The sequence below is a fragment of the Salvelinus alpinus genome, chromosome 5 (genome assembly GCF_045679555.1).
Source record: "Salvelinus alpinus chromosome 5, SLU_Salpinus.1, whole genome shotgun sequence".
In the NCBI taxonomy this organism is placed as follows: domain Eukaryota; kingdom Metazoa; phylum Chordata; class Actinopteri; order Salmoniformes; family Salmonidae; genus Salvelinus; species Salvelinus alpinus.
In genome coordinates, this window is record NC_092090.1 from 80464289 (window position 1) to 80492225 (window position 27937).

A 27937-nucleotide genomic window follows, 5' to 3' on the forward strand; every position below is an offset into this window, starting at 1 on the left:
TAAAACAGAAGGCTAAATACAGGATACACTGGAGTTGCTTACCAAGATGACGTTGAATGTTCCTGAGAGGCCTAGTTACAGTTTTGAATTAAATCGTCTTGACAATCTATGGCAAGACTTGAAAATGGCTGTCTAGCAATGATCAACAACCAACTTGACAGAGCTTGAAGAATTTTGAACAGAATAATGTGCAAATATTGTACAATCCAGGTGTGCAAAGCGCTTACATACTAGGATTAATTAATAGATTAATAAAATGGAGTTAGAAGGAACTAGAAGTCCAAACCCTTGGAGTTCTATCCAATTTGGAAAAATGTCTAAAAACATGTTTTCACTTTGTCATTATGGGGTATTGTGTGTAGATGGGTGAGTTTTTGTATTTTTATGGATTTTGAATACAGACTGTAACACAAGAAATGTGGAATAAGTCGAGGGGTATGCATACTTTCTGAAGGCACTGTATATTATGGATAATTGTGCCCAATACATTTTGGGAAGTTTTTTAATCACTTTATGTATTTCTAGATATTATGTTTACACAGATCCCCTTGTATGTTGTATTGTTTGTAAATTATTGTATTTAAACATGTATGTGACTGTCCTTGTCTAGCAGTGTATCAGTGTTTTGTTACTTGTCATGTTTTGTGTTTTTTGTGGACCCCAGGAAGAGTAGCTGCTGCTTCTGCAAAAGCTAATGGGAATCCAAATAAACAAATACTCCCTCTTTGATAGGGAACTACAGGATGGAGGTGAGTAGATAGTTAGGGATACTAATACTGTCACTTACGAGTAAGGATAATGTTGATGGGTGTGCCAAGTATATTAGGTTTCCATTTTACCACAGTGGTTTTACCTCTCCAGGTAAGTGTATTAAAGTGGGAGTCAGATTCCTTATGTTCTCTGGTTTCCTCAGCAAACAGTCTTACATGAAGCTATTAATGTGCACTTATTGAGGCCCTGTATGTTCAGTTGGTTTATCTTCATGGGAATGATTTAATTTGCTTTTTGTGTCAAGCTTGAACATATTTTGTGTCAAGCTTAAAGTAACTGTCCAGAGAAAATCGAACTTTTATAAATTCATATTCTGTTAACTCATACCCAAATAATGTTTTTGTTTCATCCTATGCTCATATTTGTGGCCAAAGCATAAATTTGATATATTATTTTCTTTTTTGCCCAACCTTGTATCATAAACAGACCATTTAAAAAATGCTTGCTATTTCCTCATAGGATTATGTCATTGATGAGCTGGCCAATCCAGTGGTCTATTTACAGATTTTTTTTATGACCCAGATACACCCACACCCTTCTGTTGTTTGGGTATGTCTACACCATTCCAACACAGAAAAAGCATGTTAAAAAGCAGCTTATCATAATTTCTTGGAATTAAAACAATTTCACGTAATTAATGACCCTTCATATTTCATAGAAATCTGGAAACACTAGACAGTTACTTTAAATAATACTTTTAATCTGAGATGCAGTATTAAAGCACTACCCTTGGTTTAAAAGCAACCACCAGGGTCCACTGTTCAGCAGAATACAGTCAGAGCTCTTGTTTGCTACAGCTGTTTCACAATGGAATAAAAATGAATTTAACATTATAGACTATACTTGGACTATTCATACCCCTCAAGTGCTGTCAAAGGGGACAGCTGAAATACCCTGTTATTACCTCGTTTTTGACTGCTGTAGTAAGGTGACTGAGATGCAGTCACATTGAGATGTCACTTCTAATCCAGTTGTAACCTCTATATTGAAGGTACCACTTTGTACCTTCCCTGGTCCTTTTGTGACTAGGTCTGTGTGATGGTGAACATAATTTCGCCTTTTCCTTTCACAACTGCATTATAGGCTTTTTGCAAGGCAAGGGTTTTTCCTACAGTATACTAGACTATGGCTATCAGATCTGTCACTGTTGGGTTACATGTGCTCCAAGACTGACACTATTTGCAACAGCAGCCTCTGTGCCTCATACTGTATGTGTGTGATAAACTTAAAACAGTACCTGAGATTGGTCGGAAAAAACCTCAGTCCCACCTGAATGGAAATGTTTCTGAGAACAAAGGCCTTTCAGTTCCATCACAGCTGCTATCTCCTGAAACCATGAGTAACCTCAGAAAACATCATTGGCTTCACTGTGGGAATTCTCCATAAACATGATCAGAGTTCTGTATGAAAGGAGTTTGGAAACCTCTTCACGCTCATATTTAATTCCAGGGAAATTCGGCGTGGCACAGTTACCACAGTTGATTGACAAATTAGACCTTGTTTAAAACAATTGTCATTTCAAGTGTAGATTATGCCTGCTGTAATCCCAAACCACATACTGTACTACTTTAATTATTTGTATTCGTTTTTTTGTTTTTCTTGAGCATGACGACACCCTTCTCTAACGAAATTTGAATGCTTCATTTGGTGTCCTGATAACCTCATTTAGTGATTCTGTCTCTGGATGTCCTCAAGACTACTTTGTCCTTATCAGGCAGGGGTTGGATGATCTCAGGGGGACATAGAAAATTCCAGTCCCTGAAGCATCCGACTGCTTCCTCTCTCTGGTACAGCTGACATTTAACTGTCACTGGGATAGTGGCTCCATAACACCACCGTGTCATCATGGCATTATTTCCTCTAGCCCTGGTTTACAGTTTAGTGACTGTTGTTAATGGTAAAAAGGAGGATTGGTGGAAAGTCAGTTATCATGTGTTAACATGACCACTGCAGTTGCCCAGGTAGTGTAATGTAGTCAGTATACTGTGATCCGTAGTCAGATGTCAGTGCTCACTATTGCAGATCTTGATGTTGGTTCGGATCAAATATCAATGATGATGACCGGCAGTTGTATGGGGAATGCAGTACATTGTTTATGTAAAGTAAACAGTACAATTGTTATTTGACTTGCTACATTGGAAATTCCAGAGTATCATGGCAGACAATACATTGTCATTTATTGTTTGACTTCAAATGTGGTTAATATTTGATGGAAAGTCCTCTTATTCACTGGTATTTTGTGTAGTCATTTCTGCATTCAGCATTTCCACTTTATTTACTCTTTCTTCCCTTTATCAGCAGCAGTATGACGCTCATGTGATCACTTCCTGGCTCAGTCTGAGCCCCATCTGAGTTTCACAGGGCTGAATCTTCAAACAGTGGCGGGGAAGGACTTGAGAGGAGAGGGCCAGACAGGACAGCAGATACCATAACAGAAAGGAGACTGTCATGCCTTATATGTTAAGTGAGGAGAATGCCTTAGCCTTTGGACTGCTTCTCTGACCACCGACTGTGTGGGACTTCTAAGAGGCTTTAAGGTGAAGTGGTCTCTGTGTGGAGAGCTCAGCCATAGTCCCAGGCAGTGAGATACACCCTACAGAGTAAGCGCACTGCTGCCAGGCTGCAGCTATGGACCTTGAGGAGAGTGGTCCTCCCTCCTCCTCAGTGACCTCGCTGCTCTTCTCACGATGCTGAACGATTCTGCGTCTGTCATCTACATTGTGCTGGAGCTGCTGATAGCTGTACTGTCTGTGTTGGGCAATGTGCTGGTCTGCTGGGCCGTCTGTCTCAACAGCAACCTGCAGAGCATCACCAACTTCTTTGTGGTGTCCCTGGCGGTGGCAGACATTGCTGTGGGAGTGCTGGGTATCCCCTTCGCCATCGTCATCAGCACGGGCTTCTGCTCCAACTTCTATGGCTGCCTGTTCATTGCTTGCTTTGTGCTGGTGCTCACCCAGAGCTCCATCTTCAGCCTGCTGGCCATTGCCATAGACCGCTACATCGCTATCAAGATACCCCTCAGGTTAGTTCCAAATTGTATGAACATAACAGAGAGTGTGCTAACCATTTTAAACATATTGCTGCTGTCGCGCTGCTTTCCACTCCCATATACGGAGAAAGAGGTTAGATCAGGGGTGAGCAAAAAACTTTTTGGGGGAAATTATTATTTTAGGTAATAAAAAAAAATAGAAAGTATGTAGAAATGATAATGAACTCTTTATATTTTAAATAACTGCCCTTTTTCTGGCCCGCAAATTGATGCTGACTAACAAATTGGCCCACAAAAAATTGGAGCGGCCAAATTTCAAAATCCCTATGTGGCCCTCGAGTCAAAAAGTTTCCCACCCCTGGATTAGGCTTTTCAAAGATATTAATCTACCCTTTGATTGATTTGCATACCCAGGTTGCAGGTACATTGTGTAGTTCATGCTTTATGCCAGTAGCACATTGCTACATTTTTCTTCATCTTAAAATCTGTGTGAGATATTTTCAGAATAGAGCAGCAGAGGACCGTACTATTTTTAAATGACCTTTAGGTTTTTGGACCAAATGGCTAGATGAGCTTCTGATTTCCTCAGTGGAACCAGCTTTAGTCTCCCAGGAGGCCATATCACCCAAGACCAGTTAACTGTAATCTCCTCTTACTAATAGTTTATACAGACCATGATCCCCATTCAGAACTATAAGCATGTAAACAAAAAAAAATGCTGTTCAGACCAGTCATTTATTTTTACAAATATAAATTACATTATTCCCTAAAATGTATTAATCAGTAATTACTTATACACTTTCTGGATAGTGTGTGTAGATTGATGCTCTCACACTCTTTTCAACCTCACTCCTACTGGCATATTTGATAGTGTGCATTACCTAAAAACAACATGCCATTCACTCCCTTTTTATTGCGTCCAAGATTGCTGTTCTGTTGTTTCCCTGGGATGTGTTAAGGGCATTTGTGCATGTCTGTGTTGCTGCACGGGGGGGTTGCTGTTTTCTCACAGCTAACCTTTGAACCTCAACGTCTAGAGAATGTGACAGAAACAGGCCCAAACGCTCAGCTGCTCTCCCACACTGACCAACAGACACTTGAAATAGACTTCCCTTCTAAATACTGACGTTTTATTTTTAAGTCTCTTTTTATAACTTAGACAAGAGGTTTTCCCATAAAAAGATAGTGTGTCTAACCACATTTACATCCAAACATTTCATGCAGATGAATTACCTAGCGCATGAAACAAGTCACAACCGGGCAATGTTATATATGCCGACAGACAATTTTGTTAGTTCGACATGGTGGGATCTTTTTGTGTCTGTAAAATTAATTACGCAAGAAAAGCAGTGGAAACGCCTTTATGCACAAATATTGATATAATAACCATCATGTCGAGGTAAACTTAGTCACGCAATGATACACCATATATACAAAAGTATGTGGACAGCCCTTCAAATTAGTGGATTCGGCTATTTCAGCCACACCTGTTGCTGACGGGTGTATAAAATTGAGCACACAGCCATGCAATCTCCATAGACAAACATTAGCATAGAATGGCCTTACTGAAGAGCTCAGTGACTGTCAACGTGGCACCGTCATAGGATGCCAGCTTTCCAACAAGTCAGCATCAAATTTCTGCCCTACTAGAGCTGCCCTGATCAACTGCAAGTGCTGTTATTGTGAAGTGGAAACGTCTAGGAGCAACAATGGCTCAGCTGGAAATGATAGGTTACATAAGCTCACAGACTGGGACCGCCGAGTGCAGAAGCACATATTGCGTAAAAATCGCCTGTCTTCAGTTGAAACACTCACTACCGAGTTCCAACTGCCTCTGGAAGCAAGGTCAGCACAATAACTGTTCGTTGTGAGCTTCATGAAATGGGTTTCCATGGCCGACTTGCCAAAGATAACCATGCGCAATGCCAAGAGTCGCCTGGAGTGGTGTAACGCTCTCCACCATTGGACTCCAGAGTGATAAATCACGCTTAACCATCTGGCAGTCCGACGGACGAATCTGGGTTTGGCGGATGACAGGAGAACGCTACTAGCCCGAATGCATAGTGTGAACTGTAAAGTTTGGGGAAATAATTGTCTCGGGCTGTTTTTCATGGTTCGGGCTAGGCCCCTTAGTTCCAGTGATGGGACATCTTAACGCTACAGCATACAATTACATACTAGACAATTCTGTGCTTCCAACTTTGTGGCAACAGTTTGGGGAAGGCCCTTTCCTGTTTCAGCATGACAATGCCCCCGTGCACAAAGCGAGGTCCACACAGAAATGTTTTGTCGAGATCGGTGCGGAAGAACTTGACTGGCCTGCACAGAGGCCTGACCTCAACCCCATCGAACACCTTTGGGATGAATTGGAACGACGACTGAGAGCCAGGCCTAATCGCCCAACATCAGTGCCCGACCTCACTAATGCTGTTGTGGCTGATTGGAAGCAAGTCCCCGCAGAAATGTTCCAACATCTAGTGGAAAGCCTTCCCAGAAGAGGGGATGCTGTTATAGCAGCAAAGGGGGACCAACTCCATATTAATGCCCATGATTTTGGCATGAGATATTAGATGAGCAGGTGTCCACATATTTTTCTTCATGTAGTATGTTGTGTTGTCCTCCCACTACAACTCGGGAAAGCATGCAGTTTATTAGGCTACAGATTAAAGAAATGATGATGAACTTCGCAGTGTGGTGAATGTTGAAGGTGATGAGCTTGATGCTCCTTTCCAATAAATATCAAGGGTCTTATTCTGGTGACATGATAATCGATGCTTGGCTGCCATTTGACAAATACAAATAATATTGCTCTTATCCATAATAATCTCATAATGTAGGTAGCCTACCTGCTGTATCTGTGAGCTGTTGGCTAGAGTGCATGTGTCAAGACTGGAGTGTGCACATTTGCTAAATAACACAACAGTTTTTGTGACAAAACCATCAGTAGATTTGAAAATGTCATCACGCACAGCCTTTTATCTGCAAAAAGTCTGTTTTGATGGAAACATCTCTGGTGGGAAAATGCGCATATTGTTCAATAAAGATTTTAGAACATTCACATAAAAATTGGTCGCAAATTGGATGGAAACCTAGCTAATGAAATGCCTACTATTATAGTGTTTATTATTTAACTCACTATCCCTTGACCTCTGGGGGAGTCTAACCCTCCAGAGAGACAACTTATCCTCCTCCAGCCAAGAGAGCCCATAATGTGTGTCTTACTGACAGTCCATATCTTTATTATTCTCACAGGTACAATAGCCTGGTGACAGGCCAGCGTGCCAAGGGGATAATTGCTGTCTGTTGGGTGCTGTCCATCATCATCGGCCTGACCCCGATGCTGGGCTGGAATAAGTCCACTGAGCGCCCCAACAGCACCTGTCCTCCAGGCCTGATGGAGTGCCTGTTTGAGGATGTGGTGGTCATGGACTATATGGTCTACTTTAACTTCTTCGCCTGTGTGCTGATGCCTCTGCTGCTCATGCTGGTCATCTACCTGCGGATCTTCATGGCAGCTCGGCATCAGCTGAAGCTCATAGAACTGAAGGCTGTCTACGGGGGGAAGTCCCACTCTACCCTGCAAAAGGAGGTCCAGGCGGCTAAGTCGCTGGCCATCATCGTGGGCCTGTTTGCCAGCTGTTGGCTGCCGCTGCACATCATCAACTGCTTCACCCTGTTCTGCCCTCAGTGTGCCCGCCCGCCCCTCTGGATCATATACGTTGCCATCATCCTCTCTCACGGCAACTCAGTGGTCAACCCCTTCATCTACGCATACCGCATCCAGGAGTTCCGCCACACCTTCAAGAGGGTCATCCGCCGCCATGTCCTGGTCCGCCGGGAGCTGTTTGACATTGGTGGCAGCAGCCGCACCTCCACCCACAACAGTATCAGCGGCTCAGTAAGGGTTAAGGCCAATGGCATCCGCTTCGACCTCTTTACCGAGCACAGCAGCAGCAGCAGTAGCTGTGAGAGCTCCCACCCCTGTCATAGCCATATCAAACCTGCAGGGGGCGTTCTGAAGCCAGCGCCCATTCACAACCACCCTCTTACCGTGATTAGCTCCCACAACCACAGGGAAAGCCCCCCTGTGCCACAGCCTCTCAGACAGACACATACACACCCTTTATGTCATCCCCTGCAGTATGGGGACCAGCAGCAGCAGTCTCACAAAGGTCCGGAGGTGGAAGAGGTAAAGGACAGGCAGGATCTCTCCCCTGTCCAGGTCAAAACACTGTTCTATAAACATAAAACCTGCTTCACTGAGGTCTCCTAATGGACACAGAATGGGCATTAGACAGCTACAAAGGATCCTTATCACCTGGCCTTTGGTGTGAAATTACTACGGATGTGTACATTTTTTGGAGTCAGCTCAGAGTAGATTACTGGGCAGTCAGGCTCACAATCTGAGGATCAGAGTTTGGTTGTATCCCATGTTATCCAGATGGTCTGATTCCACGTTCTATCGCCAGGGATTGTAACCGTTGGTCCTGAATGAGTACGAAACGAGGACCTACACAAAGGCAGGCATGCAAAGCCTACTGTACATTCACCATGCGGAAGAGAACAACTTATTTTGGGTGCATGAACAATTCTATTTAAATTTGCAAACAAAAATCATTTGAGTTATTTATGGAAGAAACGTTAATGTGACTTGAATGGATAAATGTGATTCTGTTTACGATGTTTATTCTCTTGGTCTGTGACGTGTGTCTGGCGCTTAAATCTGAATCCTCACAATTGACTTTTGTTCTATGATAACTGGTGAGGTTTTAATAAATCACCTTTATGATTAATCTTGTGTGTTTGGGGATGGCAGGGATGTTCCAGGTTCGTGATAAGGGGACAGTACTACTGCATTGATTTAGAATGTTTGTGCACCATACAGATGGACATGATAAGAGCAATCTCTTAGATGTTCAGGTTTATGATCTTGCAAATGTATGAATGCTCAAAAAATTATCTGCGTGTTTTTAAATCTTAATGGTTTTAAACTATTTTGAGGAATATCTAAACTACTGTGCACTTTCTCAACTTGTCTAACTGTCAGTAACACAAACCAAAACTGTTGAGCTGATCGTTGAGATTACACAGACAATTAAATGGCCAAAATAATTAATCAATGACACATACAGCTTACATTTTTCACTGAATATACTCTCAAGTGTTACATAGCTATGGCGTTCTCTGCATTTTCACATTTTCAGATGCAATACAGGATGCAATACCTCCTGTTTGAAAATAAATATTTGTATGTAATTGTCATCTCTAAGTGTATCTGTTTGCGTTTCCATGTTGCACTGTTTACGCATTACAATTACTGTACAGCTTTCCCAACTATCGATCAATAAGCTTTCCCAACTATTGAGCAATAAGCTTTCCCAACTATTGATCAATAAGTGCAGAGAAAGCTCTAGGGCTCACCGTGGCTTTGCTCCAAGCAGGGAGGAGTTTTGGACAAAGGGAAGCTCCGGAGGCAGGCTTGCTAGTGAGTCTGGGGAGGGGGCAGACTAGAGCAGACAGGCCCTCTATGGGGATTTATGTCCCCTATCACAAGCTGTGAGATCCTCAGATTTCTCCAGCTTTCCCAGCTTTTATCCAAGTTCCCTGATGATTACAGGTTACAGGGTTACAGGGCATTCTCCTTTTGATATTCTCTCAGGGGCTTCCTGAAATGACATTTGAATGTTTTTTAAAAGATGCTCCCAGCCTAGTTCACTGGTGTTTTCTGCACAACAACATATTGTCTCTTCCCCCCATTTCTGACATTACTTAATCAGACTTCAACAACGCACCCTTTTAGCTGTGGCCATTCTGACCAATACATCTCTCACTCACCACTTACCTGTTTTACAGTGTCATCCTCACCCACATTTATTTTTATTCCAGTGTTACTGTACTAACCTCTACTGTTGATATAAGAAAACGTATGAACATGAATGTACTCACTACTGTAAATCACTCTGGATGAGACCGTCAGCTAAATTACTCAAATCTAATGTAAAATGATATACCTGTGACTGTCCTAAGTGACCTGGGGGGGTTATGTTACCTTCCTGTCATGACTCAGTGATGACCATTGGTCCTGATACTGTACATGGTTTACTGTACATTTGGCCATGAGTAATGGTGCTCAATGAACAAGAGTAATCTAATTCTGTCACTGAGTGGTTCTAGTGCTTCATTCACTGTACAATCTATCAAGTGTTCGATGGTCTGGTATTCTTGGCTCATCTGATTGATAGTGTGATTTGAGCAGTACCAATGCAATTCTCTTCATGGTCATAGAGGGGGAAATACTAGTTTATTCATAGTTCAGTGTTGATGGTTTAACTCTCACCAGCCCTGCTTAATGTAGCATATACAAGTCAGCAGGCCATGCCATGAATGGACTTAGGTCCTCAGATGATCTACTGTACTGGTCATTGTTATGGTGGTAAGTAGAGAATGTGTGAAGTGTATTCAATACAACTTGTGTGGTATTTGTGAAGTAAGAGGAAAAGCTGATTCCTGCCCCTAACATCTTTAAGCATAAAGACAGATTATTGCTCTCTTAGATTTGTTGTGATGAGGCTTGTGGTAACAACTGGCTTGCCATTGTAATTCGCTAGATATTAGTGTAGCATTGTCTCTATAGGTCATACACAGTCTTGTTTTCAATTCCAGTTAGTGGTCAGCTGACAATAAGTCATCCCCCACAGTATAGCTGTCAGACCACAGTTTTCAACAAGTAGCAGTAAAAGCTCTGTCTGTGTATTGACTCCATGGATACAAACAAAAACAGTCCCTTCACATAAAAGTCTTCCTGTCTTCTCATCTTTTGAAAGGAGAAGAGAGAAGAGTGGGTGTCAGAGGGGTTATCGACCATGGGGGAATGTGATGTCCCTGCAACAGTTAAAAACTGTTTACATGTCTGGTTAAAATTCCAAACAGAATATTTACCCTGTCAACTGTTGGTTTGCTCAGAGCAACTGCAGAAGCCATTCACAATGGCCTCTCCCTCAGTGCCAAAGCTTTGTCACTAAGTGTGATTGTAGTCAACAACATTGATTTAACACCCCCTATTGTGGCACTGTGTGCTTAGCCCAAACTCATTACTTCTTTTGGCTATATGGAAGAGGCAAGTGCTTCAGCTGCTTGTAGCGACATTACAGGAGGGGGCTATAGAGGTCTGGTCTGAAGCATTTTGTATAGAGAGAAGGTGAAATGTTTGTCACAGTGCAGTTTGGAGGTAAGTAAAAGATGGCGCTATATCATCATCATGATTTGATTGGGCATAATTCCATCATCTCTGTGGAGGTCACCAGCTGACCTATAATGAAATGTATGACATACGGTAATGGAGAGCTTTGTTGATATTAACAGATCATATGAGAATAAAACCTTTTAGAAAATCATTGGTGGGGATTTAGATGTGACAATCAGGTTACTTTAATGAAGTATGGGGTTATAGATAGAGGATATGTACAAAAATACTTCTCTTTTATTACTTTGAAAGAGGCCCAAACAGAACTGTTTAACCTGAACTGCAGGATGATAAACTTCATCCACAGTTTGAAGGAGAGGTGTGATCTGGATCCTCAAGGTACTGTCCTGTACTTCTCCCATAGAGAAGAATCATTTACAGTTGAACTTCTGATGTGTTTCATCAAATATCACATTCCTAATTCAACCTGATAGTGTGGTTACAGTATGAAAGAGTGATACAAACAGTACTGGATATACATTTAAACAGTACATTGCAGTGTGAGGTTTAATGTAAACTCAGCAAAAAAATAAACGGCCCTCTTTCAGGAACCTGTCTTTCAAACATAATTCGTAAAATTCCAAATAACTTCACAGATCTTCATTGTAAAGGGTTTAAACACTGTTTCCCATGCTTGTTCAATGAACCATAAACAATTAATGAACATGCACCTGTGGAACGGTCATTAAGACACTAACAGCTTACAGACGGTAGGCAATTCAGGTCACAGTTATGAAAACTTAGGACAATAAAGAGGCCTTTCTACTGACTCTGAAAAACACCAAAAGAAAGATACCCAGGGTCCCTGCTCATCTGCGTGAACGTGCCTTAGGCATGCTGCTTGGAGGCATGAGGACTGCAGATGTGGCCAGGGCAATAAATTGCAATGTCCGTACTGTGAGACACCTAAAACAGCGCTACAGGGAGACAGAACGGACAGCTAATCGTCCTCGCAGTGGCAGACCACGTGTAACAACACCTGCACAGGATCCGTACATCCGGACATCACACCTGTGGGACAGGTACAGGATGGCAACAACAACTGCCCGAGTTACACCAGGAACGCACAATCCCTCCATCGGTGCTCAGACTGTCCGCAATAGGCTGAGAGAGGCTGGACTGAGGGCTTGTAGGCCTGTTGTAAGGCAGGTCCTCACCAGACATCACCGGCAACAACGTTGCCTATGGGTACAAACCCACCGTCGCTGGACTAGACAGGACTGGCAAAAAGTGCTCTTCACTGACGAGTCGCGGTTTTGTCTCACCAGGGGTGATGATCGGATTCATGTTTATCGTCGAAGGAATGAGCGTTACACCAAGGCCTGTACTCTGGAGCGGGATCGATTTGGAGGTGGAGGGTCTGTCATGGTCTGGGGCGGTGTGTCACAGCATCCTCGGACTGAGCTTGTTGTCATTGCAGGCAATCTGGTGCAGTCCATGAGGAGGAGATGCACTGCAGTACTTAATGCAGCTGGTACTGACTGTTACACCAGATACTGACTGCTACTTTTGATTTTGCCCCCCCGCCCTTTGTTCAGAGACACGTTATTCAATTTCTGTTAGTCACATGTCTGTGGGACTTGTTCAGTTTATGTCTCAGTTGTTGAATCTTGTTATGTTCATACAAATATTTACACATGTTAAGTTTGCTGAAAATAAACGCAGTTGACAGTGAGAGGACGTTTCTTTTTCTGCTGAGTTGATATGGTAACTCTGCCAGATTGTTTCCTGACTGAGTAAATGTCATAAGTGAATATGTAATAGACCGAGAGAGCCCAGTGTAAAGGTCACGTTGAAGATGTACTCTGCAGACTGTGTGGACCTGATGGACAGGACAGGGGAGCTGGTGAACCTGAGTGACAAGGAGGAGAGCATGGAGCAGGCCAGCAGTCTGATGAAGAAGAGGCACAGCTACGTTCTCATACGCATCTGCAGTGAGTCTCTCAAAATATGATGAAGGCACTAGGCTTCACATGTCCATATTAAAAATCCCATGGGATCAAAGATTGGTTTCTCACATTGCTTGCCCAACACTATTACTATGCCTACTAATATGTTATAGATAGGTTGTTAACATGGCTGCAATAAATGTTATTATTACTAAAGATATTTTACAGTAATGAAACTGATTAACTTTAATTCACTTCATATTTTTCCCCTAGAAGGTGACAGGACTGAAGGGCAGAAGTATGTGCCACTCTTAAATGACCTGGACAAGAGCCATCCTGAGTTAGTAGGTAATGCCAAAAACAAGTTCATCCACAGCACAGGTAAATGTGCACCACTGAAACCACTGCATGAGTCTATTCAGTTGGAGCTGCGCATGATCTGAAGTGGTTCTTTGCGGCTTCCTAAAGGTACAGACTGGAGTTGTACCTGTAATATGACTCTCTTGCCTAGTTACTGTACATGTGCACCGCACTTGCCTTGAGCAAACCCACATCAAGTCTGATTTAAGACTTTATGAAAAGGGGTGGCTAATATGTATGTTTGTATGTACTGTCTGCACCCTTGTTACTTTTGTACAATTTTTCTACCTCAGAGGTCCTAAAGAAGCTGTCCAACCCCTGTAAGGAGCGGGACAGAAAGGGTGGTCCGTCAAGGAAAGGCTCTGTTAACCAGACCTGGAGCAAGGCCACCGCTGGAAACAAGAAGAGCCATTCTGGAAAACTTTGACTATGATGAGAGGAGAGGAGGAAAGGTGAAAATTATGGTGATGGACATGCATGAATAAAATGATGTGATCCACATACTAATACAGTAAATGTGTTGGTGCTGTGGTTCTCTTCACTCCGATTTTTTTTAACAAAGGTACATTTAGGTTGATAAATTAACATTCCAACATATCCCAACTGGTAATGTAAGAATGTTACATGTCTGCTGTGCATACTAGAGGCTGGTATAGGCCCAGAAACGTTTTGTACTCATATAGTACTATTTGTGAGAATTAGGCTATATGGACCACTTATTAAATGCATAAATCTACTTATCCATGTATTCACAACAATGAATGAAGTTAAAATAAAATACAACAATTGTTGAACAACTAGTAAAGGTAGCATATATATTTGTAGATACAGTGCCTAGTCTTATACCACATAGTTTTCTATACAATACAAGCTTTGTCTATACTGTACCTGACCTGTCATAGACTTCCTAACTGTAGTCAGTGTAAAGCATGACTCATGATGATATATGACAGAGAAACGTGATAGAATCGGACAGGTTGCATAACCGCAGCAAAAGTAAATATATGACTGTTTATTTTGCCCAATAGACGACGGGGTGGGCTTACTGGGCTATCGGGTTCACTAACAGAAGCACAAGGCTTGGACAGTGGAACTTGTACAGAAGGAGCCTCACAATGTCGGGGTCTGAGTTTGAATCTTTGGAGAAGACACTGGAGACACATATTCCAGATGAGGAATTGAAAGAAGTGAAACGAATGTTGTTTGGAAAAGAAACCAAGTGAGTTGTTGTTGAATTCTGCGCTCGGCCCTATCAGGCTGCAGAAGTCTCCTTGTCTGTATGCTGAGCCTGGTCTCATAGACTAGACGTAACATAGTAAAAGTAAATCCGGGGCATGCAAATTAGTATGATATGTAAAGTTTGGTACGGTTACATGAGACAGAAGGTTACTTAAGGCAAAAACGAAAGGAGAGTGGTTGGTCGGGGTGGATGGGTGAGCGCAGTGCATAATTTGAGACAGATCCTGGCAGAACAGGATCCTGCACCTCTCCGTTTTGCACTGTTTCGTTCCGCAAACCCATTTGTCAAGATCTGGTATCTCTATTGCCATAAAAAATAATTGTCACTGTCCTGCCCCTTAAAAACGTAATGTGAAAAAGTGCCTGATATTCTACGAATTGATTTGTGTCGGGCCGGCCCGGGTTCTTTGTTTGCGAAACATGTAGCCTATAGACCAACTTGTGTCCTTTGCTATGGTGAGAGAGAGAAGCACGCCTGTATCTCTCGCAGAACTTTTTATGATCTCTGTCCCTCTCTCTGCTCTGATGAACATGAGCCTGCAACTCTCATCTCTCCAGCATTACAGTTCATAATTTATTTCCTTATATGTACCCCAGCACCCCTGATACATTTAAACACTTTTGCCAAAGTTATAGAATTACTGCTGCCTGTTCAAAAAGAAGTGAAACAATTCAGAACACTTCTCCAGGAGTAGGCCTATAATTTAGCCACAGAGAATTAATCGTTTTTTTTTTTTTTTTGCCTAGCTGTAGATTGTGTGTAGCCCAATCACAATCGCGTACAGCTGGGAACGTGCAGACAATCGTTCAGTGAACAGAACGTAGCTAAAACAGGCCTTTCCCAGTATTTCAAATACAATCACTGGAAAACACAAATTGGAAAGTAAATGGCTCCTGCTGAAAAGAGAAGAATAATCTGCCTGTAAGAACCTGCTCAATCTTCTCTGTTGAGGAAGGGGTGCTAAAGGGGGGTTTTGACAAATAAGAAGAAAGTGTATGCGGGGGACAATAAGCAAAAACAAACCCCTCTAAATTTGAACAATGCATAACTAAGTAACCATATACTATGTTGTCCTTACACAGTCCTAGGAACTGTTAATTAAAAAATAAATATAGATTAAGCTGTCAATTACAAAATAAATGTAGATTAAGCTTGAACCCCGGGCATGGCTGCTTGAAGCTATATTGTTTTAAATAGTTTTGCATTATGGTGTCCAATAGGTGACTAAATTAGTAACAGTTGCTGTGTGATTGAAAACTGGATACAAATGTAATTAATTAAAAAACAATTCATTAAAGTCTGCAAAGATAAATAATACTGCATATTTTCACAGGAGGGGACATTGAACATTAGCTCACACCAGACGCCACATCTGTACAAAATGTGGAAAACAACACAGTGAAAGAAATTACAGGATAACGTGTGCCCCAAACAATCACAGCACAATTGCTCCACTGTCTGTATGTCACCTGTATACCTACTGTGCAAGTTAAGGTGATAGAAGACGGACTAAATTACAATACATACAAGTTAAAGGTGAAACCGTCCCTTTGTAGTAGACAAAAATAAGATGTCATTGTATTCTACTCAACTCATGACTTTTTTTTACAGTACATATTTCAATTTCATACATTGTCGATATATCCCTTTCCCACCCCCTCCCTATTGCCCCTGCCTCACACAAATTCTTATATGTATATATTTTGATTTAGAGGGTATTTTTTACATATTCTTTAAACATATCCCTTTTCCATTTTGAATATATAATAAAGTAAAATAAACCTTTACCGTGCCTCTTGTACTCATATATTTTGCACTTAAAACAATTAATTAATATTTTGAAGTTTTGAAGAGGGGACCATAGAAATGTCAGGAGAGTCTGTATAACTGTCCCTTTGTAGAAGACAATTGTAAGCAATGCTTATATTCACACCCCACATTTGAGTGAACTACAAATTACTAACAAATGTCAAACTTAAAACACATTTCAGCAATGTCCAAATGTCTGTTCCTTTGGAATAAATAATTGTTAGCATTGGTTAGACCCACATTGAAAAAAGAACCGATGTCAGGCTGGTGACTCACCTCAGACCAGTTTGTCATGGGAGCTCCTGCCTGTAGTCATAGGCTATAGACAATATAGCTCAGAGGGTCCTCCAAACACACAAGCCTCTACACTGTCTTGGTAGAGGGGAACAAGTTGAACTGTGAACTATACTGAACAAAAATCTAAACACAACATACAACAATTTCAAAGATTTTACTGAGTTACAGTTCATATCAGGAAATCAGTCAATTAAATAAATTCATCAGGCCCTAATCTATAGATTTCACGACTTGACAGGGGTGCAGCCATGGGTGGGACCCACTGGGGAGCCAGGCACAGCCAATCATAATGAGTTTTTACCCCACAAAAGGGCTTTTATTACCGACAGAAATACTCATCAGCTTCTTGATATGCCACACCAGTCAGGTGGCTGGATTATTTTGGCAAAGGAGAAATGCTCACTAAAATGGATGTAAACACATTTGTGCACAGATTTTGAGAGAAATATGTTTTTATATGTATGGAACATTTCTGGGATTTTTGATTTCAGCTCATGAAACATGGGACCAACACTTTACATGCTGCGTTTATATTTTTTGTTCAGTGTATATACAAAAGGATTGTTTCACGACCACCCTACAAGTGTCTCAGTTTCCTTCAGCACCTCGCCCCTCAGCGTATCTCACTTCCGCCAGCCACTGTTCTACAATCTTCCCCTCAGCAGAACTTAAAACATAGTTATTTTCAGTTCACAATTAACATTTCGAAGTTAGAGGCCATAGACATAACAGGAGTGTCTGTATAACTGTCCCTTTGTAGTAGATAATTTTAAGCATTGCATATGCATGCCACACATTTGAGTGAAATGCTGATTAGTTACAAAATGTTACACAGCATGGGTTAGACTCAGCATGGGTTAGACAAGCAAACACTGGACCGCCGTTAGTCTGGTGTCTCAAGCAAGTCTGTGATGAATTGTGCCTTCACCCAGGCTGGGGGCATGTCAGCTTAAATGCCCACATACAAAGGGGCATCCAGAACAGAGGACATGCAAAGAAGGGGATCGGGGAGATGGTACACAGCGTCCGGCCAATCCACTGCTGGCTGCCAGCTCACACTGGACCGACGTTAGTCTGGTGTCTTTCAAGCAAGTCAGTGATGAATTATGAACTCCCCATGCTGCTCCTGGTAAACAGCGTCCGGCCAATCCACCGCTGCTGATGCTTGTTGAGAGTTGCCCGCAAGCGCTGAGGGAGCGAGTGTTATACTACTAATAGTTGACTCAATATTAGCAACTATTCAATTACCATTTCTAAGCTTCTCATTTATTATAGAAAAACTCATCCCAGAACTTTCTGAGGCAGGCCTTGGAGGCAAGAAGGACATCACCCTCTTCTGGTTTTTGCCCACAGGGGCAAGGACAGTGATGAACTGTGAGCTCCGTAGGCAGCTATTGGTAAACAGCGTCCGGTCAATCCACTGCTGCTGCTTCCTGTTGAGAGTTGCCTGCCAGCTCTACGGAATCACGAGCTGTATTTAAGGGAGAGAGAGAGTTAAACTACTAATAGTTATAGTTAAACATTAGCAAATATTAAATTACTATTTCTAAGCTAATTTATTATAGAAAAAATCACCTCAGCACTTCCTGAGGCATGCCATCGAGGCAGGAAGGACATCACCCTCTTCTGCTGGTCTTCGCCCTACCAAGGCACAGACAGAAGAATGGGGTGGATACAAGAGGACCTGAGGTAGATCACGAGGGATAGGGGCCAAACGTGAGGCAGGAGGGCATGCTGGAGGTACCTGTACGTCCAAGGGTTCATACATAATACATACAGAGAATATATAAGTGACAGCTACAGTACTAAGCATTCTCAGCACCATGAGAGCAAATCTATAGCCAAGCAGCAGCATGGATGGTAAGTGACAGCTACTAGATTTAGTTATGTAGCTATAGAACAAAGAATCCATTGGCCTATATGACAGATACAGGAAGAGTGTCATCATGGAAGGGTTTTCATCTGTGCAAAGCACACATTGCATTTATGGAAAGCATGCGTGTAAAGTTGTGTAAAATTTAACGCATGTCAGATCTAAGAATTTGTTCTTAACTGACTTGCCTAGTTAAAAAAAGGTTCAATTTTTTTTAAATGTAATAAAAAAATCTACATGGACAATAGTAAGATTAACACAATGCATATCTTCCATTTTGGTAAAGTATTCATGCTTGCAGAATGTCAAGGGAATTAAATAGCCTACCTAACATTGCAGACCCATATGCATGTGTAGATTGAAATGCAAGGGAAATATCACGATTTTTACACCATTAAACTAGCTAACAAAATACATGTATTAGCTAATACATGACTGATACTACTACATAAAACTGTGCCATACACTGGAACCGAAAATAAACTACTGTAGCATGCTACTTTCTCACAACTTAACAGGCGTCTTATTCCATACAAAAAACACAAATTTAAGCGCAAGTATGCATTAAAATAGCTACGATTGTAAAAATATGATTTACCGGTGCCGGTAAATGCTACGTGCATCATAGGTAGATGACACCAGATATGTATTTTATTTATTTGTATTTAACCTTAATTTAACCAGGCAAGTAAGTTAAGAACAAATTCTTATTTACAATGAGATTGCACTGTATAATAATGTTTACAATTCGCTTTCCATTTTTACAAATTCACAAATGTAGCAAAAACATTACAATCGTTTTCATGCCATCTAATAAAACGATTTAACACTCTCCGTGTGATGTAAACAATGATCCAACGCGGGGAAAGCGTCATGGCCGCCGTTTGTTTTTGAAAATTTGAGTTGGGGCCGGGGCTAAAGTCAAAGTACGAACTTGATTGCACCACACGACAAACGGGTGATGGTGGTTGGATACCGTTAGTTGAGAATGTCTCGCATTCCCATTGGTGGCTTTAGTGGCTTTTCACTTAGTTGAGACTGGCTAGACATCGAATTTGCTGACAGTGTTGTCAGTCATTTCACGTAGAAGCAACAATTTTGACAGAGAAGAATGCGCTCCAAAAGGCTCAAAAAGCGCATGCGCAAAGACCCCAAACCAAATATTTTTTCAGTAATCTAAAATTATGTAGAAATGCATGAAATGCGGTTATAAAAGGCCCACATTTTCCCGGACCCTAGGCTACAAACGTGTTCCCTCATTTGTGCAACTTCTGCAAGCACCGTTACTCTACTGCTCTATGCCAGTATGTTTTTTTTTTTATGTGTTCAGGCCCAGGTTTCTCGGGCTCACTTTTTGTTCCAGCACCTCCCAATTTACCATTAAGCACTAGGTGGGAGTATAATGTGAACGTCTAACAACCCAATGGTTGTGTGTTTGAATCCAATCATGGAAAACTTTAGCATTTTAGCTCATTTGCAACTACTTACAGTACTACTTTTTAGTTACTTTGCAACTACTTAGCATGTTAGCTAACCCTAACATGTACTATGTACAGCAACAACAAATTGGAATTTGTAACATATCATACATTTTGCAAATTCGTAACATATCAAACATTTTGCAAATTCGTAACATATTGTACATTTGGAAAATTCATGACATATGTTACAAATTGCAATTCGTAACATATTGTACGACTTGCAATTCGTAACATATCATACAAATTCAAATCAAAGTTTATTTGTCACATGCGCCGAATACAACAGGTGTAGTAGACCTTACAGTGAAATGCTTACTTACAAGCCCTTAACCAACAGTGCAGTTTTTAAGTAAAAAATAGTGTCACGGCTCCTCCTCTGCAGTGCAGGGGCGGTTCCTCCTCTGCAGTGCAGGGGCGGTTCCTCCTGCAGGCAGAGGAGGGTCGTTAGTGATTGGAGTCACCTGGGCTCAGGGTATTTATAAACTGTTTCACTAATCACCTCTCTCTCTCTCTCTGCTCCTCCAGGTATGATCATGTTTTGTTTGTTCCTTTGTAGTTTTGCATAGTTTTCACTCAGTCATGTTCACACACACATATTCACGCATCCATGCACTTTACATACACCTTACATTATGATACTTCCACACCTCATTCCTTTTTCTTAGTTTAAAGTTAATAGTTTTGTTTATAATAAAGAACACTTTTAATTGGCCTATACCTGTTCGTGTCCCCTCATTTTTGTCACAGGCTATGAGCCGGCTTGTGACAATAGGTATTAGGTAAACAATAAATAAGTAAAGAAAAAAAATAACAGTAGCGAGGCTATATACAGGTGGTACCGGTACAGAGTCAATGTGCGTTTGCACCTGTTAGTCAGGCTATTTGAGGAAATATGTACATGTAGGATTAGTTAAAGTGAAATGATAAACAGAGTAGCAGCAGCGTAAAAGAGGGGTTGGGGGGGGGGCGGACACAATGAATAGTCAGGGTAGCCATTTGATTAGATGTTCAGGAAGCTTATGGCTTGGGGGTAAAAGCTGTTAAGAAGCCTTTTGGTCCTAGTCTTAGTGCTCCAGTATTGCTTGCCATGCGGTAGCAGAGAGAACAGTCTATGGCTGGGGTGGCTGGAGTCTTTGACAATTTTTAGGGCCTTCCTCTGACACCGCCTGGTATAGAGGTCATGGATTGCAGGCAGCTTAGCCCGTGATGTACTGGGCCAAACGCACTGCCCTCTGTAGTGCCTTGCGGTCGGAGGCTGAGCAGTTGCCGTACCAGGCAGTGATGCAACCAGTCAGGATGCTCTCGATGTTGCAGCTCTAGAACCTTTTGAGAATCTGAGGACCCATGCCAAATCTTTTTCGTTTCTTGAGGGGGAATAGGCTTTGTTGTGCCCTCTTCATGACTGTCTTTGTGTGCTTGGACCATGTTATTTTGTTGGTGATGTGGACACCAAGGAACTTGAAGATTTCAACCTGCTCCACTGCAGCCCCGTTGATGAGAATGGGGGCGTGCTTGGTCCTCCTTTTCCTGTAGTCCACAATCATCTCCTTAGTCTTGATTACGTTGAGGGATAGGTTGTTATTCTGGCACAACCCGGCCAGGTCTCTTACTTCCTCCCTATAGGTTGTCTCGTCAGTGAGCAGGCCTACCACTGTCTGCAAACTTAATGACGTGTTGGAGTCGTGCCTGGCCATGCAGTCGTGGCTGAACAGAGACTACAAGAGGGGACTGAGCACGCACCCTTGAGGGGCTTCAGTGTTGAGGATTAGTGTGACAGATGTGTTGTTACCTACCCCTTACCACCTGGAGGCGGCCCGTCAAAGTCCAGGATCCAGTTGCAGAGGGAGGTGTTTAGTCCCAGGGTCCTTAGCTTAGTGATGAGCTAAGCTAAGGATCCTGGGACTAAATATATACCATACCAAACATAACATATCATACTAAATGGAGTGTTTCAGATACATGTACAGAATAATATGAAATGCTATGAGACCAGGTTGCTATGCGACCATAGAAAATACAGTAGATTGCATTTCATAACTATGTGGACAATATGTACTCACCCATGAGGTTTAGCCACATATTGACACTGCTGTTATAAAGTGAAAAATATATGAAAATGTTAATGTCTCAATTTTTCCTTTTCATTCATTCCTTTGGAGTTTGATGTTCAGCAGAGTGAGTAAATTATTTACAATCAAGTGGACTTCGATCAAACGGTGTCCTTTCAACCAACCCCTGTCATGGGGGCAGTATTGAACCCTGGTTTTAATGTCTATGATTGAACCTTTCATGGGGGCAATTTTCAGTCTTTAGTATATATGGACATTAAGCAATCCACACACTATCTGCCTGGCAGGCTGGTGCCACCTGGCAGCAATGGCCAAATAAAAGGATGGTTCAATCAAAATCGTGTAGTATTTTGTTAATTACTCAATTAATACAATCACACAGATGCACTTGTTTGTAGGGTTTACCAGCATTTCATATAGGTGTTGCTGAGGGTCTGTGAAACCAGATGAGAGTCACTTCTGTCTGGATAATTAGGTTTAGCTGACCTTTAAAGCACATTTGACAATCTCTTGCAGGAAGTTTGATCTCCCAGCATGTGCAGTGGAGGCTGCATTGGAGAGGGACTTTGAGCTTCAGGGGTACTTGCTTGATGCGTCTCCGGAGCAGCTCAGGCCCCCGAGAAACGTCCTCATTCAGAACCGCATCGTTCTGCCCACTGATGCCCCTGTCCTGGTTCAGATTAGAGAGTAATGACTACTTGGGTTAAATCTCTTAACCAACCAAAGCCTGCTGCAATATTGTTTGCATCTATGGCACTCTCTCTTTCTTCTCGTTATATGTGCATGTAAAGTTACAATAAATCCATTTAAATTCAATCACTTTTTCACAGCATCCCTTTTGATTTACTCAAAACGTTTTATGTTTACCCATGGAAAAAGTGGTCAGAATGATTTTTTTGACCTGAATGCTAAAACATACCATGAGACATCCATGTCTTCATCGCTGGAAAATATAAACGGTTGAGTTCGATATAATTTTAAAGCTTACAGTTTTGTCACACTATTTTATTATTTATTGAAAAAAATGCTTTTAAATAAAAATGTAAATTTTAAACCTTTAATGTAAATTATCTAAAAACACGTTAACTCAGATTTGGTTCATATTCACATATGTTGTAGCTTAGATCCTATTTCACATCTGAGGCTTTTGTGTTGTGCCCGCCATCAGTTGAGACACAACATGCTCTTGAATACAGGGTGGGTGTCATTTCAACCATAGAAATATAATTCATAGAACAGACCCTATCCCTTCAGACCACTGCAATTTAGCTGGTACAACATTAAAATTGAATAGAACCACCCTGTATTCAAGCGCATGTTGTGTCAACTGATGGCGGGCACAACACATAAACCTCAGATGATGTAAAATAGGGTCTAAGCTAAAACATGACCTATTTTTTATTTGCATATTATAACATTTTTGACAACCCTGTTTGTAAACTTTTAAATTATATTAATCTCAACCATTTATCTTTTCCAGTGATGATGTGGATGTTTCATGGTATAGTGGGGTATGCAAAATGGGTCAACTTTGAGCACCTTTTTCTCTTGAAAGATTTGGCATTCAGGTCCAAATAGTCACTTTCTGAGCCCTTCTACAATTGGAAAATATGTATGGAACGTTTTGTTCAAATCAAAATGGGTGCTGTCAAGTTATTGAATTTAAATGGATTTACCCAATTGCAATTTGAAGTCCTTGCTATGAGCAGTGTTGAGAAGATGCATGGGGTTTGGTGACTGATCTCTGTGTTCATCAATGAAGGCCACCATTCCATTCACTCCATTCCAGCCATTACACTCCATTCCAGCCATCATTATGAGCCGTCCTGCCCACAGCAGCCTCCACTGGTGTTCAGCCCTCTACCCGGATAATAGCACTCCACAAAAGGATTGGTGAGATGGTCAATGTGGCGGCCATGTGTGGGGTCAACATTGTCTGCTTTCAGGAGGCCTGGAGTGAGTGAGATTACAGATCTGTTTTACTGGGGTAGCCTATTGGAGCTTTCCATACATTGTCTTTGTGCAATCTGTTACAGAGAATAAGGATACAAATTGAGCTTTTTCACTTTACTGTACTTTAACTGGATCAGCCAGTTAAATTTGGGTATAAAATTTGGGATTTGGGTATACGGCAGAGGGTTAATTTATCCTTAATTGGTTATAGGGACATCAGCAACACACCAAACACAGTCTGTTATCCTATTTGTTTGGGGTCCTAAACAACATTATGATGTGTTGAACATGTGATGAAAGAGAAGTGCATTCCTATGGCCTCTTGCCCCTTTAGAGTGTCCTAGTATAGTAGAAATACACCAAACTCACCCCCAAGTGCTCCATCAGGGAGGTGACCCCATCCCCACAACTATGTGCAACAGTAATAAGCATACACAGAGGTTTTCATCCAAATGCTTCACATTGTGTGAAGACAGATCACATGATACATTTTTGGAGCATAGTATGCATATTTTCGGTCCTCTGAGAGATATACTTATATGAACAGTTATGTTTAAGTGCTCTCTAGTGTGTACCTCAATTTTACGGCTCTGAGTTTTTAGAGACGATCCTGCTTTGTTCCCCATCACAGGTATTCCCTTTGCCTTCCGTACCCGGGCGAAAGAAATGTGGAAAGAGTCTGCATAAGGTGGATACACCACCCGCTTCTGCCAAGAGGTTAGAGGTCAAGGGTCATCCACGGTACAGGAATGAACCACATCCAATGCAATACTGCTAGTGACTCATACTCTGAGAACAGTCATAGTAGTAGCCATTTAATAGTATGGGTAGTAGTAAGTATGCATAATTTAACTGTAGTTTTACAAATTCCCTGCAGTCAAATGACCTAGTGGCCTCATGGGTGGAATGAATTGTGACGAAAATCCTGTGTTTCTATATCAAACAGTGTTGTTATATTTCAGTCTTCTGTGATGTATATAAAGTGTAATATTGAGTTGCAAACTAAAAATGTTATACATTCAACTCTATATCTAACATGGTCCAGGTGTCTTCTTTTTGTAAGCCCATAACCATGTGTGTAAGGTGTATACTTTTGTTTCAAAGTAGATTTATTTGACTACCAAGACACACTCTGTGTGACCCTGATTTGCAGTAAAAGGTTAACAGATATGAAGCTGTAGTCAAATAATGCCATTGTATAGATTAGAAATTGGTATTGCTCCTTAGTGTATTATTTATCATGTGAAATAATGTTCCATTATGTTTAGCTACAAGGCACATTCTACAACATAATGTAGGCCCAGCTGTTGAGAAACAAAGAGTGATTGTACTCTGGCGTAGTTTGCATGCTGCCATCTAATTCATGCATAGTGAATAATACATGTTTGTGGTGGGAGTTCATGCTCAGCTTGGGGTCTAGAACATAAAAACAGCTCCAGTCTGATATGAGCATTCCAGCACGTAGCTGTGCGCTGTCGCACACATACGTCTCTGTGTTTGCATGTGTGTGTGTGCATGTGTGTTTGTGCTGATGGAGATGGGCAATTCCAGCCTTTTGTCTTTGTATGATGACTAATGTCTTAAACTCTACTCTTGTTTTGTCTTCAGCTGGCAAAGAAATACAACATCGTAGTGATATCGCTCATTTTGTAGCGAGAAAAGGTACACAACGTACTTTTGGAACAGCAGTAGAGGTCTCCAACTCAGGCAGCATCCTGGGTAAAACCAGGAAGAATCATATTCCCCGGGTGGGAGACTTCAACGTGGTCTAGAAGGCCAGCATCCCGGAGTCACCTCTTCACTGTTGATGTTGAGACTGGTGTTATGTGGGTACTATTTAATGAATCTGCCAGTTGAGGACTTGTGAGGCGTCTTGTTTCTCAAACTAGACACTCTAATGTACTTGTCCTCTTGCTCAGTTGTGCACCGGGGCCTCCCACTCCTCTTTCTATTCTGGTTAGAGCACTGTTCTGTGAAGGGAGTAGTACACAGCGTTGTACGAGATCTTCAGTTTCTTGACAATTTCTCGCATGGAATAGCCTTCATCTCTCAGAACAAGAATAGACATGAGTTTCAGAAGACATTTCTTTGCTTCTGGCCATTTTGAGCCTGTAATCAAACCGACAAATGCTGATGCTCCAGATACTCAACTAGTCTAAAGGACAGTTTTATTGCTTCTTTAATCAGCACTACAGTTTTCAGCTGCTAACATAATTGCAAACGGGTTTTCTAATGATCAATTAGCCTTTTAAAACGATAAACTTGGATTAGCTAACACAACGTGCCACTGGAACACAGGAGTGATGGTTGCTGATAATGGGCATCTGTACGCTTATGTAGATATTCCATTAAAAATCAGCCTTTTCCAGCTACAATAGTCATTTACAACATTAACAATGTCTACACTGTATTTCTGATCAATTTGATGTTATTTTAATGGACAAAAAATGTGCTTTTCTTTTAGAAACAAGGACATTTCTAAGTGACCCCAAACTTTTGAACCGTAGTGTATGTGTACATCAAGTCCCGAGCAGATCATTGTGTACATATTAATTGAATAGTGTCCCATTTGTTCATCAAACAATAATTCCTCATGTTTCTGGCATTCCAATCTGTAAACCAACAGGAAGCTGAATTTAGAGCCTGTAGCTCGCCCCTCACAAAAATAAATGAGTGTTAATTGTAGCGGGTGCACTTTGAATGCATGGATAAGGCCTATTAAGAACCCCACTCTGCTATATATGTTCTACACTAGCTGCAGCCCTGCAATGTATGGCCTGAACACAACAAAGGTTCCCTGCTTACGACCCCATCTCTTTTATCTACCTGTGTGCTTGTCTCAATAGATGCATGTCCATACTCAGAGTGAGGAACAGACATTTGTAATTAGGGCTGTCAGGAGGACTGTTCCAACCGTCTTTGTACTTTGTACTCTAAAGTTGCTTGTGTCTGTCACGCACACACACACACACACACACACACACACACACACACACACACACACACACACACACACACACACACACACACACACACACACACACACACACACACACACACACACACACACACACACACACACACACACACACACACACACACACACACACACACACACACACACACACACACACACACACACACAATACTCTTCCAGCTCCCATCCCACAATGGTCGGTCTACAGTAGGAAGACATACTCATTACTTGCTGAACACAACAGGCTGTTGTTTCATTTTCAAGAAGTTAATAATCATGTCATGTCATCCACTAAACCTATTATTACAGGTCAACGGATTCTGCATGTTCATGCAGATGACAAGGCATGCATGACATGTGCATTGCTCATGTTCATTGTCCTACACTGACACCTACAGTATCAACCATTTCCTTAGGAATACGTTAGATTTGTAGAGCTTATGAGAATTTATTTGAACCTTCTTTTGTCTTTTTCTTCTATATTTCCTTACATGTAACCATGTTTAGCTGACCTCTAACATTTTTTTATGGCAAATATACTATACTGGATGCAGATATGCACAGACCTTTGCTTGGACTTTTTTCCCCCTCCCTAACTCAGTCCACAAATTACATGAAGGGTGACACTGGCCACAGAGTGTTTCAGACCCAGTTTGGAAAGATTGCTATGAACATCTACTATGGGCACCACCACCCTCTCAACTGGTTCATGTACAGTATGAATGGATTGAGATTTGATTAGATTTTTTATTTATTAGGATCCCCATTAGCCGATGCCGATGCTAGTTTTACTGTGGTCTGAAACATACTGAAAAATACATTACAGACAAAAGACTTTACAATTGACATACATTTAAAAACATTAACATGTAGTGTAATTTGTGCATCTATCAGTTACACATACATGTCAGTACATACACACAACAAGTAGGTCACATGGGGAGAGGCGTTGTGCCGTAAGGTGTTGCTTTATTTGTTTTTTTAAA

At 41.5% G+C, this 27937-nt stretch overlaps 2 protein-coding genes, 1 long non-coding RNA gene and 1 pseudogene across 5 annotated transcripts; 3 read left to right on the top strand and 1 right to left on the bottom strand.

The window, feature by feature from the left end:
• Positions 1-2978: 2978 nt before the first annotated feature.
• On the top strand, positions 2979-9016 carry LOC139576926 (adenosine receptor A2b-like). Its single transcript, XM_071403535.1, has 2 exons — positions 2979-3793; positions 7013-9016. Exons 1-2 carry the CDS (start codon positions 3459-3461, stop codon positions 8031-8033), a joined length of 1356 nt encoding a protein of 451 aa, XP_071259636.1. The 5' UTR covers positions 2979-3458; the 3' UTR covers positions 8034-9016.
• Positions 9017-10876: 1860 nt separating this feature from the next.
• Positions 10877-16279, top strand: LOC139576927 (uncharacterized protein C22orf15-like). 3 transcript variants are annotated; one of them, XM_071403536.1, is made up of 5 exons: positions 10877-10988; positions 11256-11342; positions 12815-12937; positions 13166-13240; positions 13546-16279. In XM_071403536.1, exons 1-5 carry the CDS (start codon positions 10964-10966, stop codon positions 13677-13679), a joined length of 444 nt encoding a protein of 147 aa, XP_071259637.1. In that variant the 5' UTR covers positions 10877-10963; the 3' UTR covers positions 13680-16279. The 3 variants fall into 3 exon arrangements, with proteins under 3 accessions (XP_071259637.1, XP_071259638.1, XP_071259639.1); XM_071403537.1 differs by having other exon boundaries at positions 13166-13360; positions 13546-13658; XM_071403538.1 differs by having other exon boundaries at positions 13169-13360; positions 13546-13658.
• On the top strand, positions 14347-27693 carry LOC139575348 (beta-ureidopropionase-like; annotated as a pseudogene).
• Positions 16737-20105, bottom strand: LOC139576928 (uncharacterized). Its single transcript, XR_011675191.1, has 2 exons — positions 18174-20105; positions 16737-18069 (listed from the first exon to the last, which is right to left on the bottom strand). It is a non-coding gene; the product is annotated as an uncharacterized lncRNA (long non-coding RNA).
• Positions 27694-27937: the final 244 nt, after the last annotated feature.

Coding starts and splice junctions, on each gene's coding strand:
- LOC139576926 (XM_071403535.1), top strand. CDS start 3,459: ATGCTGAACGATTCTGCGTCTGTCATCTACATTGTGCTGGAGCTGCTG. Junction 3,794..7,012: donor GCTATCAAGATACCCCTCAG/GTTAGTTCCAAA, acceptor TTATTCTCACAG/GTACAATAGCCTGGTGACAG.
- LOC139576927 (XM_071403536.1), top strand. CDS start 10,964: ATGTTTGTCACAGTGCAGTTTGGAG. Junction 10,989..11,255: donor TGTCACAGTGCAGTTTGGAG/GTAAGTAAAAGA, acceptor TTACTTTGAAAG/AGGCCCAAACAGAACTGTTT. Junction 13,241..13,545: donor GAGCCATCCTGAGTTAGTAG/GTAATGCCAAAA, acceptor TTTCTACCTCAG/AGGTCCTAAAGAAGCTGTCC.